Source organism: Xyrauchen texanus, chromosome 42 (genome assembly GCF_025860055.1).
Source record: "Xyrauchen texanus isolate HMW12.3.18 chromosome 42, RBS_HiC_50CHRs, whole genome shotgun sequence".
NCBI classification, from domain to species: Eukaryota; Metazoa; Chordata; class Actinopteri; order Cypriniformes; family Catostomidae; genus Xyrauchen; species Xyrauchen texanus.
Window position 1 is genome coordinate 12254127 of NC_068317.1, and position 13226 is coordinate 12267352.

Genomic DNA, 13226 nt, shown 5'->3' on the forward strand with positions numbered 1-13226 from the left:
ACTGGGTAATTTTAGCTTTGTTTTGAAAGACAGCATTACACAAACCAATCCTTGGCATTACATCATCACTTCAGTGACCAAAACCAAGGAATGTTAGATTGGGTTTCATACACAGAGTATGACAGACAGTGAGGACATTCAGCGCAAGTCAAAGCCCACAGAACTAATTGGATTCTCCCCGCCTCTCTTCAAAAACTCATTGCAACATAACACGACAGTAGAGCTGGACTTCAATTCATCATGGCAAATTATCTCAACTCATTAGAGCCTCGGTCATTAGTGAAGCTGCCCAATTAAGTGAAAAAATATCACCAGGAAACAAACACTAGCTAACTCTCTCTCTCTCTCTCTCTCTCTCTCTCTCTCTCTCTCTCTCTCTCTCTCTCTCTCTCTCTCTCTCTCTCTCTCTCTCTTTCTTTGTTTTGATAAAAACTGCTGCCATGACAGTGGACAGGTAAATACACAGGGGATACAGCAATAACGTTGTTCTCATCTTTGTTGCGTGTTACCTCAGATATTAAATTTTTTCATTGCCATTTTGTTCAAAATCATCCTAGATGGTCTCCCTAGATGCACATTGACAAGAATACATTCAAACAGGTGGAACTGTTCCTAAAAGGTTAACTTATGAGGCAAAATGACTACTTAAGGATACAGCTAAAAAGACCTGTCTTGTGTATTATCATTATTGTTGTTGTTGTTGTTGTTAAATTGCACTTCAAGAGCACTTTACAAAAAAAAAAGGTAAATTTCTATATATCATGTTTATATATATATATATATATATATATTATTTTTTATTTAGTTTTTTCACAATTTTACATACTTTTTTGTACATTTATGATTCTTTAAAATAAATGCCACATGGATTGATGTTTTGTTATATAAAGTTTAATGTTATATAATATAATGACTATATAGTATATATAGCCTGTAGATGAGGTTTATTGATTCTGTACATTCCTATCCAGTGAAAATTACTTTTTAAATCAATAAATGATTTTTCTTTTATATCAAGTAACCAATTAACCCCAAAGGGCTGTGGTCTGTAAATCTGTATTATTCCAATAAGATCTTTAAATATACAGTATGGGTGGATAAGTCAGAAGCCTTCAGCTGTTTGTGGGTGGTAATATCTTGTGCTAGAGAGAGAGAGAGAGAGAGAGAGAGAGAGAGAGAGAGAGAGAGAGAGAGAGGAGAAACCCACAGTTGAAATACTGGCGCTGTTCCCCTGCACGGACACACAGACAGCGCTTGCCATACTTGCAGGAGGAGCGTTTGTCCTTTGAAAAGGGTTTCATTTTAAAAGTTTAATGCAATGAATCCGCAGCGCTGACAGCTTTTATCATCACTCTGTGCCTCGGCGCCCAAATGCAGGAGAGAATGAAGCGACACGAAGCGAGTGTGTTGTTGACACTGTGGATGATTTTAGAGGTGAGTTGCTCGGTCGGATGCTGTCAAACAGCACAGTAAGCGATTTTGCTTTAATATTTTATGATGTACGCTGGGGATGAGCTTTGTTATTTCCGATTAAATCGGTGAAAGGTTGGTCTATCCTTAATCAAAAGCTGCATTACAACGATACTGTATTTTATATGTTTATAGTCTAATGTCGTGCCGTTAGGTGAGTCTTTGTCTCTGTTCGCTCCTCCGAACAATACAAGCTCAGCTGTGCGAGATCATTACAGCAGATGGAGGATATACTGTAAATATCATGTTGTGTCGTTTCGAGTCGGATCAGCTGTAAAGTCAATGCAAATGTCCGATTCCTTGTTTGTGGAGCTTTTCTAACTTTATTATTTGGATTGTTTTACTCTGCTTCATCTTTTCTTCCTTGTGTTAAACATCACCAATATACAGGTGAAACTCGAAAAATTAGAATATCGTGCAAAAGTTCATTAATTTCAGTAATTCAACTTAAAAGGTGAAACTAATATATTATATAGACTCATTACAAGCAAAGTAATATATTTCAAGCCTTTATTTGATATAATTTTTATGATTATGGCTTACAGCTTATGAAAACCCCAAATTCAGAATCTCAGAAAATTAGAATATTGTGAAAAGGTTCAGTATTGTAGGCTCAAAGTGTCACAATCTAATCAGCTAAACACCTGCAAAGGGTTCCTGAGCCTTTAAATTGTCTCTCAGTCTGGTTCAGTTGAATTCACAATCATGGGGAAGACTGCTGACCTGACAGTTGTGCAGAAAACCATCACTGACACCCTCCACAACGAGGGAAAGCCTCAAAAGGTAATTGCAAAAGAAGTTGGATGTTCTCAAAGTGCTGTATCAAAGCACATTAAAAGAAAGTTAAGTGGAAGGGAAAAGTGTGGAAGAAAAAGTTGCACAAGCAGCAGGGATGACCGTAGCCTGGAGAGGATTGTCAGGAAAAGGCCATTCAAATGTGTGGGGAGCTTCACAAGGAGTGGACTGAGGCTGGAGTTACTGCATCAAGAGCCACCACACACAGACGGGTCCTGGACATGGGCTTCAAATGTCAAACGTCTTACCTGGGCTAAAGAAAAAAGAACTGGTCTGTTGCTCAGTGGTCCAAAGTCCTCTTTTCTGATGAGAGCAAATTTTGCATCTCATTTGGAAACCAAGGTCCCAGAGTCTGGAGGAAGAATGGAGAGGCACACAATCCAAGATGCTTGAAGTCCAGTGTGAAGTTTCCACAGTCTGTGTTGGTTTGGGGAGCCATGTCATCGGCTGGTGTTGGTCCACTGTGCTTTATTAAGTCCAGAGTCAATGCAGCCGTCTACCGGGACATTTTAGAGCACTTCATGCTTCCTTCAGCAGACAAGCTTTATGGAGATGCTGACTTCATTTTCCAGCAGGACTTGGCACCTGCCCACACTGCCAAAAGTACCAAAACCTGGTTCAATGACCATGGTATTACTGTGCTTGATTGGCCAGCAAACTCGCCTGACCTGAACCCCATAGAGAATCTATGGGGCATTGCCAAGAGAAAGATGAGAGACATGAGACCAAACAATGCAGAAGAGCTGAAGGCCGCTATTGAAGCATCTTGGTCTTCCATAACACCTCAGCAGTGCCACAGGCTGATAGCATCCATGCCACGCCGCATTGAGGCAGTAATTAATGCAAAAGGGGCCCAAACCAAGTACTGAGTACATATGCATGATTATACTTTTCAGAGGGCCGACATTTCTGTATTTAAAATCCTTTTTTTATTATTGATTTCATGTAATATTCAAATTTTCTGAGATTCTGAATTTGGGGTTTTCATAAGCTGTAAGCCATAATCATCAAAATTATATCAAATAAAGGCTTGAAATATCTTACTTTGCTTGTAATGAGTCTATATAATATATTAGTTTCACCTTTTAAGTTGAATTACTGAAATTAATGAACTTTTGCACGATATTCTAATTTTTCGAGTTTCACCTGTAGATGGAAATCTTATGAAATATGAAATAAAATATTTGTTAAAAGTGTTACACAGGCCTTTTAAACAGTGCATGCCACTGGAAATTCTTGGAAGTTCGGGAGTTGTTGTGGTGACTTTTTTATATTATTTATCAATTTGTTTGTTTTTTATGTTTTGTGCTCTTAGATACTTCTTATGTTCCTAACGGAATAATGCAAATGGAATTTCTATAATAATTTACCACTAATCCATGATATAGAACATTAATCCACAAAGAATACTCAAAGGATCTTGGATAAACTGAAATGCCTTTGATTTATTTATTTATTTATTCATTCATTCATTCATTCATTAATGTATTTATTTATTCAATCATTATTTATTTCTTTCATTAAGAATTTCAGTTTATCCAGGATATAATTCTTATTTCATTCTATGATGATTCTGTTGATTTATTTGTTATGATAATACTTATGAGTTTTTGACCATTTCAGCAGGTTTGATCTGCTCTAATTTGCCTTTATTTAAATGTGTTTTATATTGTGGTTTATCTATTAACTAAACATTGGGCTCTTTAATCTGCTATTTCATGTTTACAAATGACTTCCCAACCTTCAATATGTAAAATGTTTAAATTTCAAAGGCATTTGCTAAATTAAGGCACTAAGCAACAGCTGACCTTCTTAAAATAACAACTGTGCAGTTACTCATGATATTTGACCTGATCAGTGCCTCATCAAGATAGTAAAATACTGCCCTGTTAGAAAAGAGAGACATACTTTTCCACAAGCACTTAGATAGGGATAAATCAATATGCCATCTTATTCTCTCACAAATCTTTATGCATAAAGTCAATAAATATCAGACTCTGATCTTATAGCTCAAATGCATCTTGTTTATCAGTGTAATTATGTGCTCATTAGTGCATAGGTGAATAACTAAAAAAAGTAGGACACATCCAAACCTGTAGGAAGCCTGAATCTCCATTCACAAGTGTAATTTCTGTTTCACTACTATATTTTCAGTTTCATAGTGTTGAAATTAGGTCTTCTGATTTACGGAATGAATTTAGTGCAATTGATTATATGACAAATACATATAATCGCTGACGCTTACGCAAATTCCGTAATTAGGAATGTTCCTACCATCAGAGCAATTCAAGCTTGGCGTACCACCTTGATGTTTTTGCGAGTATGGGGCAGTCAGCGCTCCAGCTGGACAGGCAGCAACACCTCTTCAAACAAACAAGAGCAGACAGCACACCCTTCCACTGATGGAAGGGTTCAACCAAGCACAAAAGAATACAGGGTACTTGAGATGCATTTTTCAAAGTTTCAAACTATGGTTAGCCTGACACAGCATCCTAAACTATGATTAGAGATGCTGAAAACTAGTGAGGCTCAATGCAACCAAAGTGAGACACTCCAAACTAACAATTAAAGATGGAGTTAGGCCAATTATAGAGATATTTTCAATTACATGTACATTAAACAAACAATATTTTAACTTTTAAAGGCACTTTTTTGATTAACCTACATTCTTCTTAAATAATTATCCCTATACAATCATTAAAGTATATCCTACAGAACATGTGCTTCACTTGTGCCATGAATGCATCAGTTTGTGAAGCTCCACAGGTATAGAATGGAACTATTAATGCAAATATCATGGATTCAGATCCCAGGGAGCATACTGTATATACTGATTAAATGTATGCTTTGAATGAAAGTATCTTTTGAGTAAATTAAAACCTAGGAATCTTATTTGTAGCTTCATAACTGTGTTGGATCAAGCAAGGTATTGCCTTAAGTAGGATATTTGTATTCCATAACCATCAATTCATTGTGCACAGGGGAACATTTGTATCCATCTAATGAGTATCATATTGTTGTATTTGTTTGTGACAATTACCCCAGTGCCAAGCTTTGTGTTGTGGTTCTGGCTCTATAAAGGAACTGTTAACCGTATTGATTCAAGCCAGCTCTTTCTGTGACAATGAGAAAAGGCAGTTCTGACTGCCGAATCAGTCAGAAGTTGACGAAAAGCAGCAGGGAGTTTGATTCAGCAATGTGCATGTCTTGCAGCATTGATACAGGGATTTTCTCACTTTGTCCTGTGAATCTATATTTACCAGAGACAAATGTATTAACCTAATGCCTCTGGTTAATGCTCAGTTAATGCCAGCTCTGTCCATGTAGATTACCCCTCTCTCAATGTTGTTTCTTGAACAGAAGCCATTGTTAAACAAGGGCTTATGTAAAAAGAGTAAAGCATGGTGAGTTGTCCTCCAACATTGCTGGCATTTGGATTGACGTGTGTTGTGGAAGACTATAACAAAGAAGGTCTGCAGGGAGCCATCAAACTCCTACTCAGTAAACAACCATTAACTTTCAATCAGAAAAGGACTAGTTCTTGGCTATGTTCAAAAGCATTGTTTATGTCTATAGTGTCAGGTTTTGTGTTTGGGTAAGGGATGATATTATTGAAGCATGACATTATTAGCGTGCAAAACTTTGTAGAGACGTATCATTTATAGTCTGTGCTTTCGGCCATTGAAAAAACGTAGCCAAAATTGATCTGCAAGCAGCAATTATAGGGCAAAGCATACAACAATGGCAACAATAGAAATTATATTTGATAGACTTGCAATTTGATTTTACTGCCCTCAGCAGCTTTATATCTCTATAGAACAGACATGACAAATCAGAAATAAATTTAATTCAGTTCTTGTTAAAGGCATGTTTGCACACATTTTAGATGCGAAAATGTAATCCAGTAACTGATCCCAAATAAAGATTAAATACAAAATCTGTACAAACAAGAAATGTGATAATATATTTCATTCATTTATTATTTTATAAAGTTCCCACTGATTACATCAACACTAATGTGTATCTTTAACTATATATTGTCATATAAACAACCAGTCAGTAACTGCAATGCTAGACTAAAGTCTCACAGGTCTGAAGTACAACATTACAAAACAGTAACAGTTTAGACTTTTTAATGTAGCCTAATATTGTAGTTCATGCTTGTGAGACTTATTTTTTTTCCATTTTGTGTTGGGCATTCGTAAATTGTACCTTTAGTATAAGATTATTTCTGTAACTGCTCTGACTTGTGAATAAGATTCACTAAAAACCACTAATAAGATTCATTTGTTCAGGTATCGGACTACACCATAAGCGCCGGATGTTCCTGCAACCCTGTCAGTGATATATCCAAAGGTTCATTAAAGCATTGCTGAGCCTCAGCTTCCAACCTCCACATGAACTATTTCCACTGTATGCTTTAAGACAACAGAGAGATTCAGTCAGTTATTAGAGAGGTGAAATTGGGACACAACACAGGCCGAAATCTAACCTAACCTAGACTATTTTCTCCTGAACCAGTAACGAAGTTTCTGTATGCTCCCAATGGAAAAACCTCCCTGTTGGCCTCTTACCAAGCTGTTACTGTTTCCCTAGATGTGAAGTATCAAGCAAATATCATGTCCCCACAAAAAGTGTCTGTGATCAACACTGCTTCTTTACACAAAATGCATTATTCAAGCCCTGAGCATTCGTATTAACTCAAGTGACAGATTGTGAAAATTATTCTGCTTCTTCCCACCAGATTTCCCTGGTGAGAAAGGCTTGAGATTTGATTGGTTTTAGGCTTGGAGCTAGTATCATTATGCGTCCATGCAACACAACTTCTAGGAAAAATAAATCTTTAGGCAAGCATCCTTAGTCATAGCTTGTTGACACCCTAAATTGCAACCTTTTGGATCTTGAACACAAATTTATGCTCATTATGCACTGTTGATCTCAGCTTTTTATTTGACCCATTTCACCCATAGTTGAATAATGTGTTGTATTTATTACAGGATTGGGCGGAAGTTTTGTTCACACATTTAAACAGTTGGATTTTGGTTGGGTGATTATTGGTGAAATTGTTACACAGCAAGCTAACTTCTGAGTGTAAGAACATTTGTCTTACTTCATGAGCATGCAGATAAGTCATACTTTGTGAAGTGTAAAATTTGAAAGTGAAGACTGAAGGTGGTTACAATCTTTTGGCCACAAGTTTCTATATATATACATTGGCATTAATTCTCTCTTTAGTTCACTATTCTCACAAAGCCAGACACTTGACTTAATGGCAAAAGGCCTTGTTCATATTTCAGCTTATTCTGGCCAAGTACAGTCCTTTTAGACAAGGAGACTGTATGACTTACAAGGAAATTGATCAATCACAGATTGTATTGATTTTAGTGCTGGGAAATTCTTCCGATAGTAGAAAGGTGTCCCAAGTTGTTCCTGACAGGCTACTCAGCCTTACAGGCTCAGATTAGGGTGGGGACGTGGATGGAGCATCTTAGCCAGGCGTGGGAGAGATACGGGCTGGCTGCTGTATCTCTTCGCATCTGTAACATTGAGGCAGGCTGAAGAGGAAGAGATGACATAGATGATGTTAGAACACAAGAACGATTTATTTACAAAGTTCATTAAATCCAACAAATGTGAAACCAAAATGTAATGATGAGAACTAGACTTGACTATAAGCAAAAAAAAAATCATGAACAAGAATAACAATATATTTGATGATCGGAGAGATTTGCCAGTTGCAGTCTGGGGAGGAGTTGAAAGGAGAGCGGTCATGCTGAACCCATGTTTGCTTTCTTTATTGCAGACGTGGAATTCAGAAAGGTAGATGTTTGCATTTTACATAATATAACCAAACATTGTTCATTTGAAAAGTTTATGTTCTGCTTAATACAGTGATTGTTCACTGTATTATGTTTTTAAAAGAAAGTCCAATAAAGGCCTATATAAGTTTGATATCTATAAAGGAGTCAGTATTTTTAATAATCTTTTTTGTTTTATGAATAATCAAGATATTAGTATTACAAACATCATATAGCATGATATAAACATGATGTGCATGAGTCGTGAGAGTCTTTGCCAAACGCGAGGTGTCAGAATAAACACCATGGTAATGGCATACTACCGCACTACTCTTATATTTACATGTGAATGTGAAGTATGCAATTGTGAAAGCAGCCCATGAAACGTGTGTAACCGTTGTCATATTGTGAGTCTGTCCAATTATGAATAATTTGTTGTCATCAGTGCTTGTGCAGCTCCTCTGGAGCAACAGCAGCAGCTGCACCAGCCGGCTGCTCTTGAATTTCTCTCACAGTACTTTAATGGCATACATAACGGTGACTCGGTGGAGGGGCCGTTTCAAGTCGGACAAAATGTATAACCGATATGCACTGCTTAATGTCCAGCGCCAATTGGTCTGTGCAGTGCTGCATGAAGTTGAACACACCTAATGAAAAGACAAGACTAATAAACCAAGAACCAACAGGAACAAAACACATAAAACATGATGGAAACAGGAAACCTCATGACTAAGACACATGACTAGACCTGGAAGTAAACTAATTTCAAAACAAGACAAAGTCATAAACATTATTCAAAACATGAACAAAAACACATAAATGTTACAGATCCCTCCCTCCACGGGCAGCTCCCAATGCCCAATAAACAAACAAAAAACAGGAGTTCAATATGGAGCTGGGTTGGGACGGCTTCAGGAACTAGATGGGGCTGCAGACCAAGGGGGTCCAGATGGGGCTGGAGACCACAGGGAACAGACAAGGCTGGAGACCACGGAGGACCGGGGGACCAGGGCGGAGCAGGCAGAAGTCCAAAAGACCATGGCGGTCCATGCGACCAGGGCAGAACTGGCAGAGGACCCGGAGACCGGGATGGACCAGGCGACCAGGGCAGAGCTGGCAGAGGATGCGGCGACCAGGGCAGACCAGGCAACCAGGGTGGATGGTCTGGTGACCAGTGTGGATCATGTCAAGTCAAGTCAATTTTATTTGCATAGCGCCTTTCACAACACACATCGTTTCAAAGCAGCTTTACAGAAGATCAACATTAACAGATGATAAAACTGTAATGTCTATCAAGTCGATGAATCATCATTGTGTAATTTTGATAAAATACGATTCTTAATCGTGTTTAAAAATAATTTAATAATAATTGTATTAATAACCCCAGTGAGCAAGCTGTAGGCGACTGTGCAAGGAACACAAAACTCCATAAGATGTAGATTAATGGAGAAAAATAACCTTGGGAGAAACCAGACTCACTGGATCAGGTGACCAGGGCAGAGCTGGCGGAGACCTAGGAGACCAGGGTGGAACTGGCGGGTGGCCAGGAGCATAGCCTGATGAGACAGATGCTGGCTGAGGAGCAGGGCCTGGTGAGACCGATGTTGGCTGAGGAGCAATGCTTGATGAGGCATTATTGCATGCTGGACTCTCAGAGGGCAGAGGCACTGGTGACTCAGGGAGTGCCGCCTCTGGAGACTCAGGCGGCGGAGGCTCAGAGTGCGGAGCATAACTTGAAAAGCTTTGAGGTGCTAGCTCTGGGACAGTTGAGGCTTCAGGCGCTAGCTCATGGAAGGGTTAACTGAGGCTTAAGGAGCTGGCTCACGGAAGGGTTGAGGCTTCATGCGCTGGCTCTTTGACTGTGGCAGGCATGGTTGTTGGCTTGTTGACCGTGGCAGGCGTGGGAGCTCACTCGTTGACCATGGCAGGCGTGGGCGCTGGCTCGTGGACCATGGCAGGTGTGGAGGCCATGATGAGGAACTCGGACATGGTGTCCATGATGGTGAACAACTCTGGCATGATGGCCATGGTGGTGGTGATGTAATTCTATGTAGGAGTGCAGACTTTCTCTTCTGCAACTATCTATATCTACTGCCCACCCCGCGCTGCAGCCGCATCACGAAATTTAGAGGCTAATTTAATAAAAAAAAGAGTCTTTGAAGGCGACCTCATTGAAGTTTACCAGTATATATAGTCCACAAAAGTCTTAAACATAATCCTCAATGGAACAATTTTCCTGACGGAGACAAATTAGGACTGCTGGGTCCATCTATGTAGGTCAGGTATTCTGTAACATTGAGGCAGGCTGAAAATGAAAATGAGACGATGAAAATAATGTGAGAATCCAAGTGCAGATAAATTACAAGGTGCAATAAATCCAAAAATGTGAATCCAAAATTAAACAAAACATAAACTATAACGTGAACTAGACTTGGCTTAACTATAAGAAAAAAAAACATGAACTAGAATAAACGGCAACATTACACAAAAAATTCCTGACAAAGGTCAGTGAGGGATTAAATACACAGACAAGGGTAAACTATTTAACAAGACAACCAATGACAGACCAGAACTAATAACATAAGAACCAGTGACAGAACAGAACTGATAAACAAGATAACAAGACAAATAAACATGAAACAATAGGTGTGTTCGACTTGAACCACATCTTGATTTGCCGATTGGCGAGATTTGTCGGTTACAGTCAGGGGAAGAGTTGAAAAGAGAGCTGTCGAGCCAGACATTTTGCACTTCCAGTCGCATTCTGAACTCATGCCAGTCACGGAAGATCACATGGAGTTTGCTTTCTTTATTGCAGACGTGGACTTCAGATAGACAGATGTTTGAATTTTACATAAAATAACCAGACAATAATCAAACATTTGTCATTTGAAATGTTTATGTGCTGCTTAACACAGTGCCTGTTGTCCAATAAATACAATTAAAGCCTGTATTATTTTAATATCAATAAAGGAGTATTTTTAATCATTTATGAATAAACATGATATTGCCAAGACAAACATAATATAGCATGAAATAATCATGATGTACAGTTATAAAAACTGAGTTGTAAGAGTTTTCGCCAAACTGGAGGTGTCAGAATAAACACCATGGTAATGGCATACTACCACACTACACTTATTTCTGCCATAGTCTGACATTGAAAAAGTAGTAAGAGTATTATGGGAAGTATGCAATTGTGAAAGCAGCCCATGAAACACGTGTCTGGCCAATTGTGAATAAGCTTTGTCATCATTAGAGCTTGTGCAGCTCCTCTCTGAAGCAACTGCAGCAGCTGCGCCAGCTGGCTGCTCTCCAATTGCTCTTGCAGTGCTTTGATATAGATGATTACGTAACAGTGATGCGGTGGTACCGCCAGTTCAAGTTGGGCAAATTATCTTACCAACATGCACTGCTTCAAGCTGATTGGTCTGCTCAACACTGCATGTAGTCGAACACACCTATAGAAAAAGCAAGACTAATACACCAATAAGAACAAAACACATCAAACAGGAGGGAAACAGGAAACCACATGATTAGAGAGGAAGGACAGTAAGGTGAAAGTTCTGCTCTGGGCTTACCAAAATTTTAACCACTGCTCCCAGTGGCCAAAGCTTGAAGTGTTATTGACCCTTTTTCGGGTGAAATGTCCATAGGGTGTCACCAGTGATTTTCTATTTTTAGTTCTAAAGGATGTAAAAAAACATGAATGCATGTTTTGTTAATCCTATCCACAAACCCCATCCCAAAACCTAACAGTCAGTGGAATCAAAATATAATTTTAGAGCCAAAATGCAGCCTCCGACTCTGTTGTTTTTAGTGAACATCTCATATTGCAACAACCCAGAATAGCCTAAGAGCAAATTACAAAATGTTTCGACTGACAGGTAGGGTTAATTGTCTGTCTCTGACCTTTCTCTCACTGTCAGATCCCTCTCATTTCTTCTATTTCTATATGGAGTGAAAGGAGAGATGTTTGGTTTCTAGATAATTCCAACCACACACATTGATCCCTCCAACAAATGAAGCAATTCCTCTTATTGATAGATACTGTATTTTGTCTGCCCTAAAACTGAGAGCCTGCTCTGATTTGCCAGTTCTCAGCCTAAGATGACACTGACTACCCGTTTACTGAATATCTAATGCATATTGCTCAGAGAAATGGCATGCTCTTCCTTGATTTGGCAAGCTCTTTAATGGCTGGCTTGATGCAACTTCCAGGGGAAGCTTTTATCAGTCTGCCTGGAAATAAATAGTTTGTAATTAAAGAAAACGAGCTTAATCAGCATGCAGTTCCCATGCTGGTCCAAGCTGGTTAATGTTGGTAAGTGCTGGTTTGGTGCTAGTCTAGTTGGTGGACCAGCATAGCCATGCTTTTCACAAGCAAAACCTAGCTGGTGAAGTTGGTTTACCAGCATGTTCTTTCTGGTGAAGCTGGTTAAGCACGTTATGAAGCCTGGTGGGGACTCCAGCACACCAGCTTCCCATGATGGGGGATCAGCGCACAAAAAAAACATAAGCTGGTGATCAGCATTGTTGGCCTTTGCAACTGGGAAAATACCAAGCAAAGACAATGAGTTCTTCTGATGATGAACTTAAATCTGGAGTTGCAGAAGTTTCTGGAGTGTGTTGCATAAAATATTTGAACGATATTCAAAGTTATGTCTGAGGCATTTAGCAAGTAGCAGTAGCAAGTACACCATATATCCATAACTGTATATTTCTCTGTTTTTATTTGTGTAACATAATGAGTAATTATTTCTTTTGGACAGACAGCATTTCTATACATACACTTTCAACTGATTTCTAGACTTGATATCGGTTTCCTGCACAACTGTTCCCAGGGACTGCTGTTTTTTTTTTTTTTTTTAATGTATTTTTATTGTGATTCCATCCATTTCAGATGTATTAGCCCCTAAACAGCACATAAGAATTGAACAAACTTTGGTGGTTTTACTCACATGTTGGAAGGATATTTACTGTACTTTCTGTCCATTATAAACTACAAATTGGACCTGACTTCATGCCAACAGTCTAGCTCTGCAAGACTATTTGATTACTTTTCTAATGAATGATCTTCAGCCGTCTGTATTACCATAAGCAGCATTAAAGGGATAGTTCACCCAAAAATGAAATTCTCTCATTTACTCTCATTTAGTCTTT

At 38.7% G+C, this 13226-nt stretch overlaps 1 protein-coding gene across 1 annotated transcript in view; it reads left to right on the plus strand.

Annotated features, from left to right (window-relative positions):
• The first annotated feature begins 1264 nt into the window (after positions 1-1264).
• Positions 1265-13226, plus strand: part of LOC127635279 (vesicular, overexpressed in cancer, prosurvival protein 1-like) — a 106023-nt gene continuing 94061 nt past the window's right edge. The window contains exon 1 of the mRNA XM_052115189.1: positions 1265-1434. Within this exon, the coding sequence (XP_051971149.1) occupies positions 1372-1434 (63 nt within the window). The 5' untranslated portion in view covers positions 1265-1371. The remainder of the gene's footprint in view (positions 1435-13226) is intronic.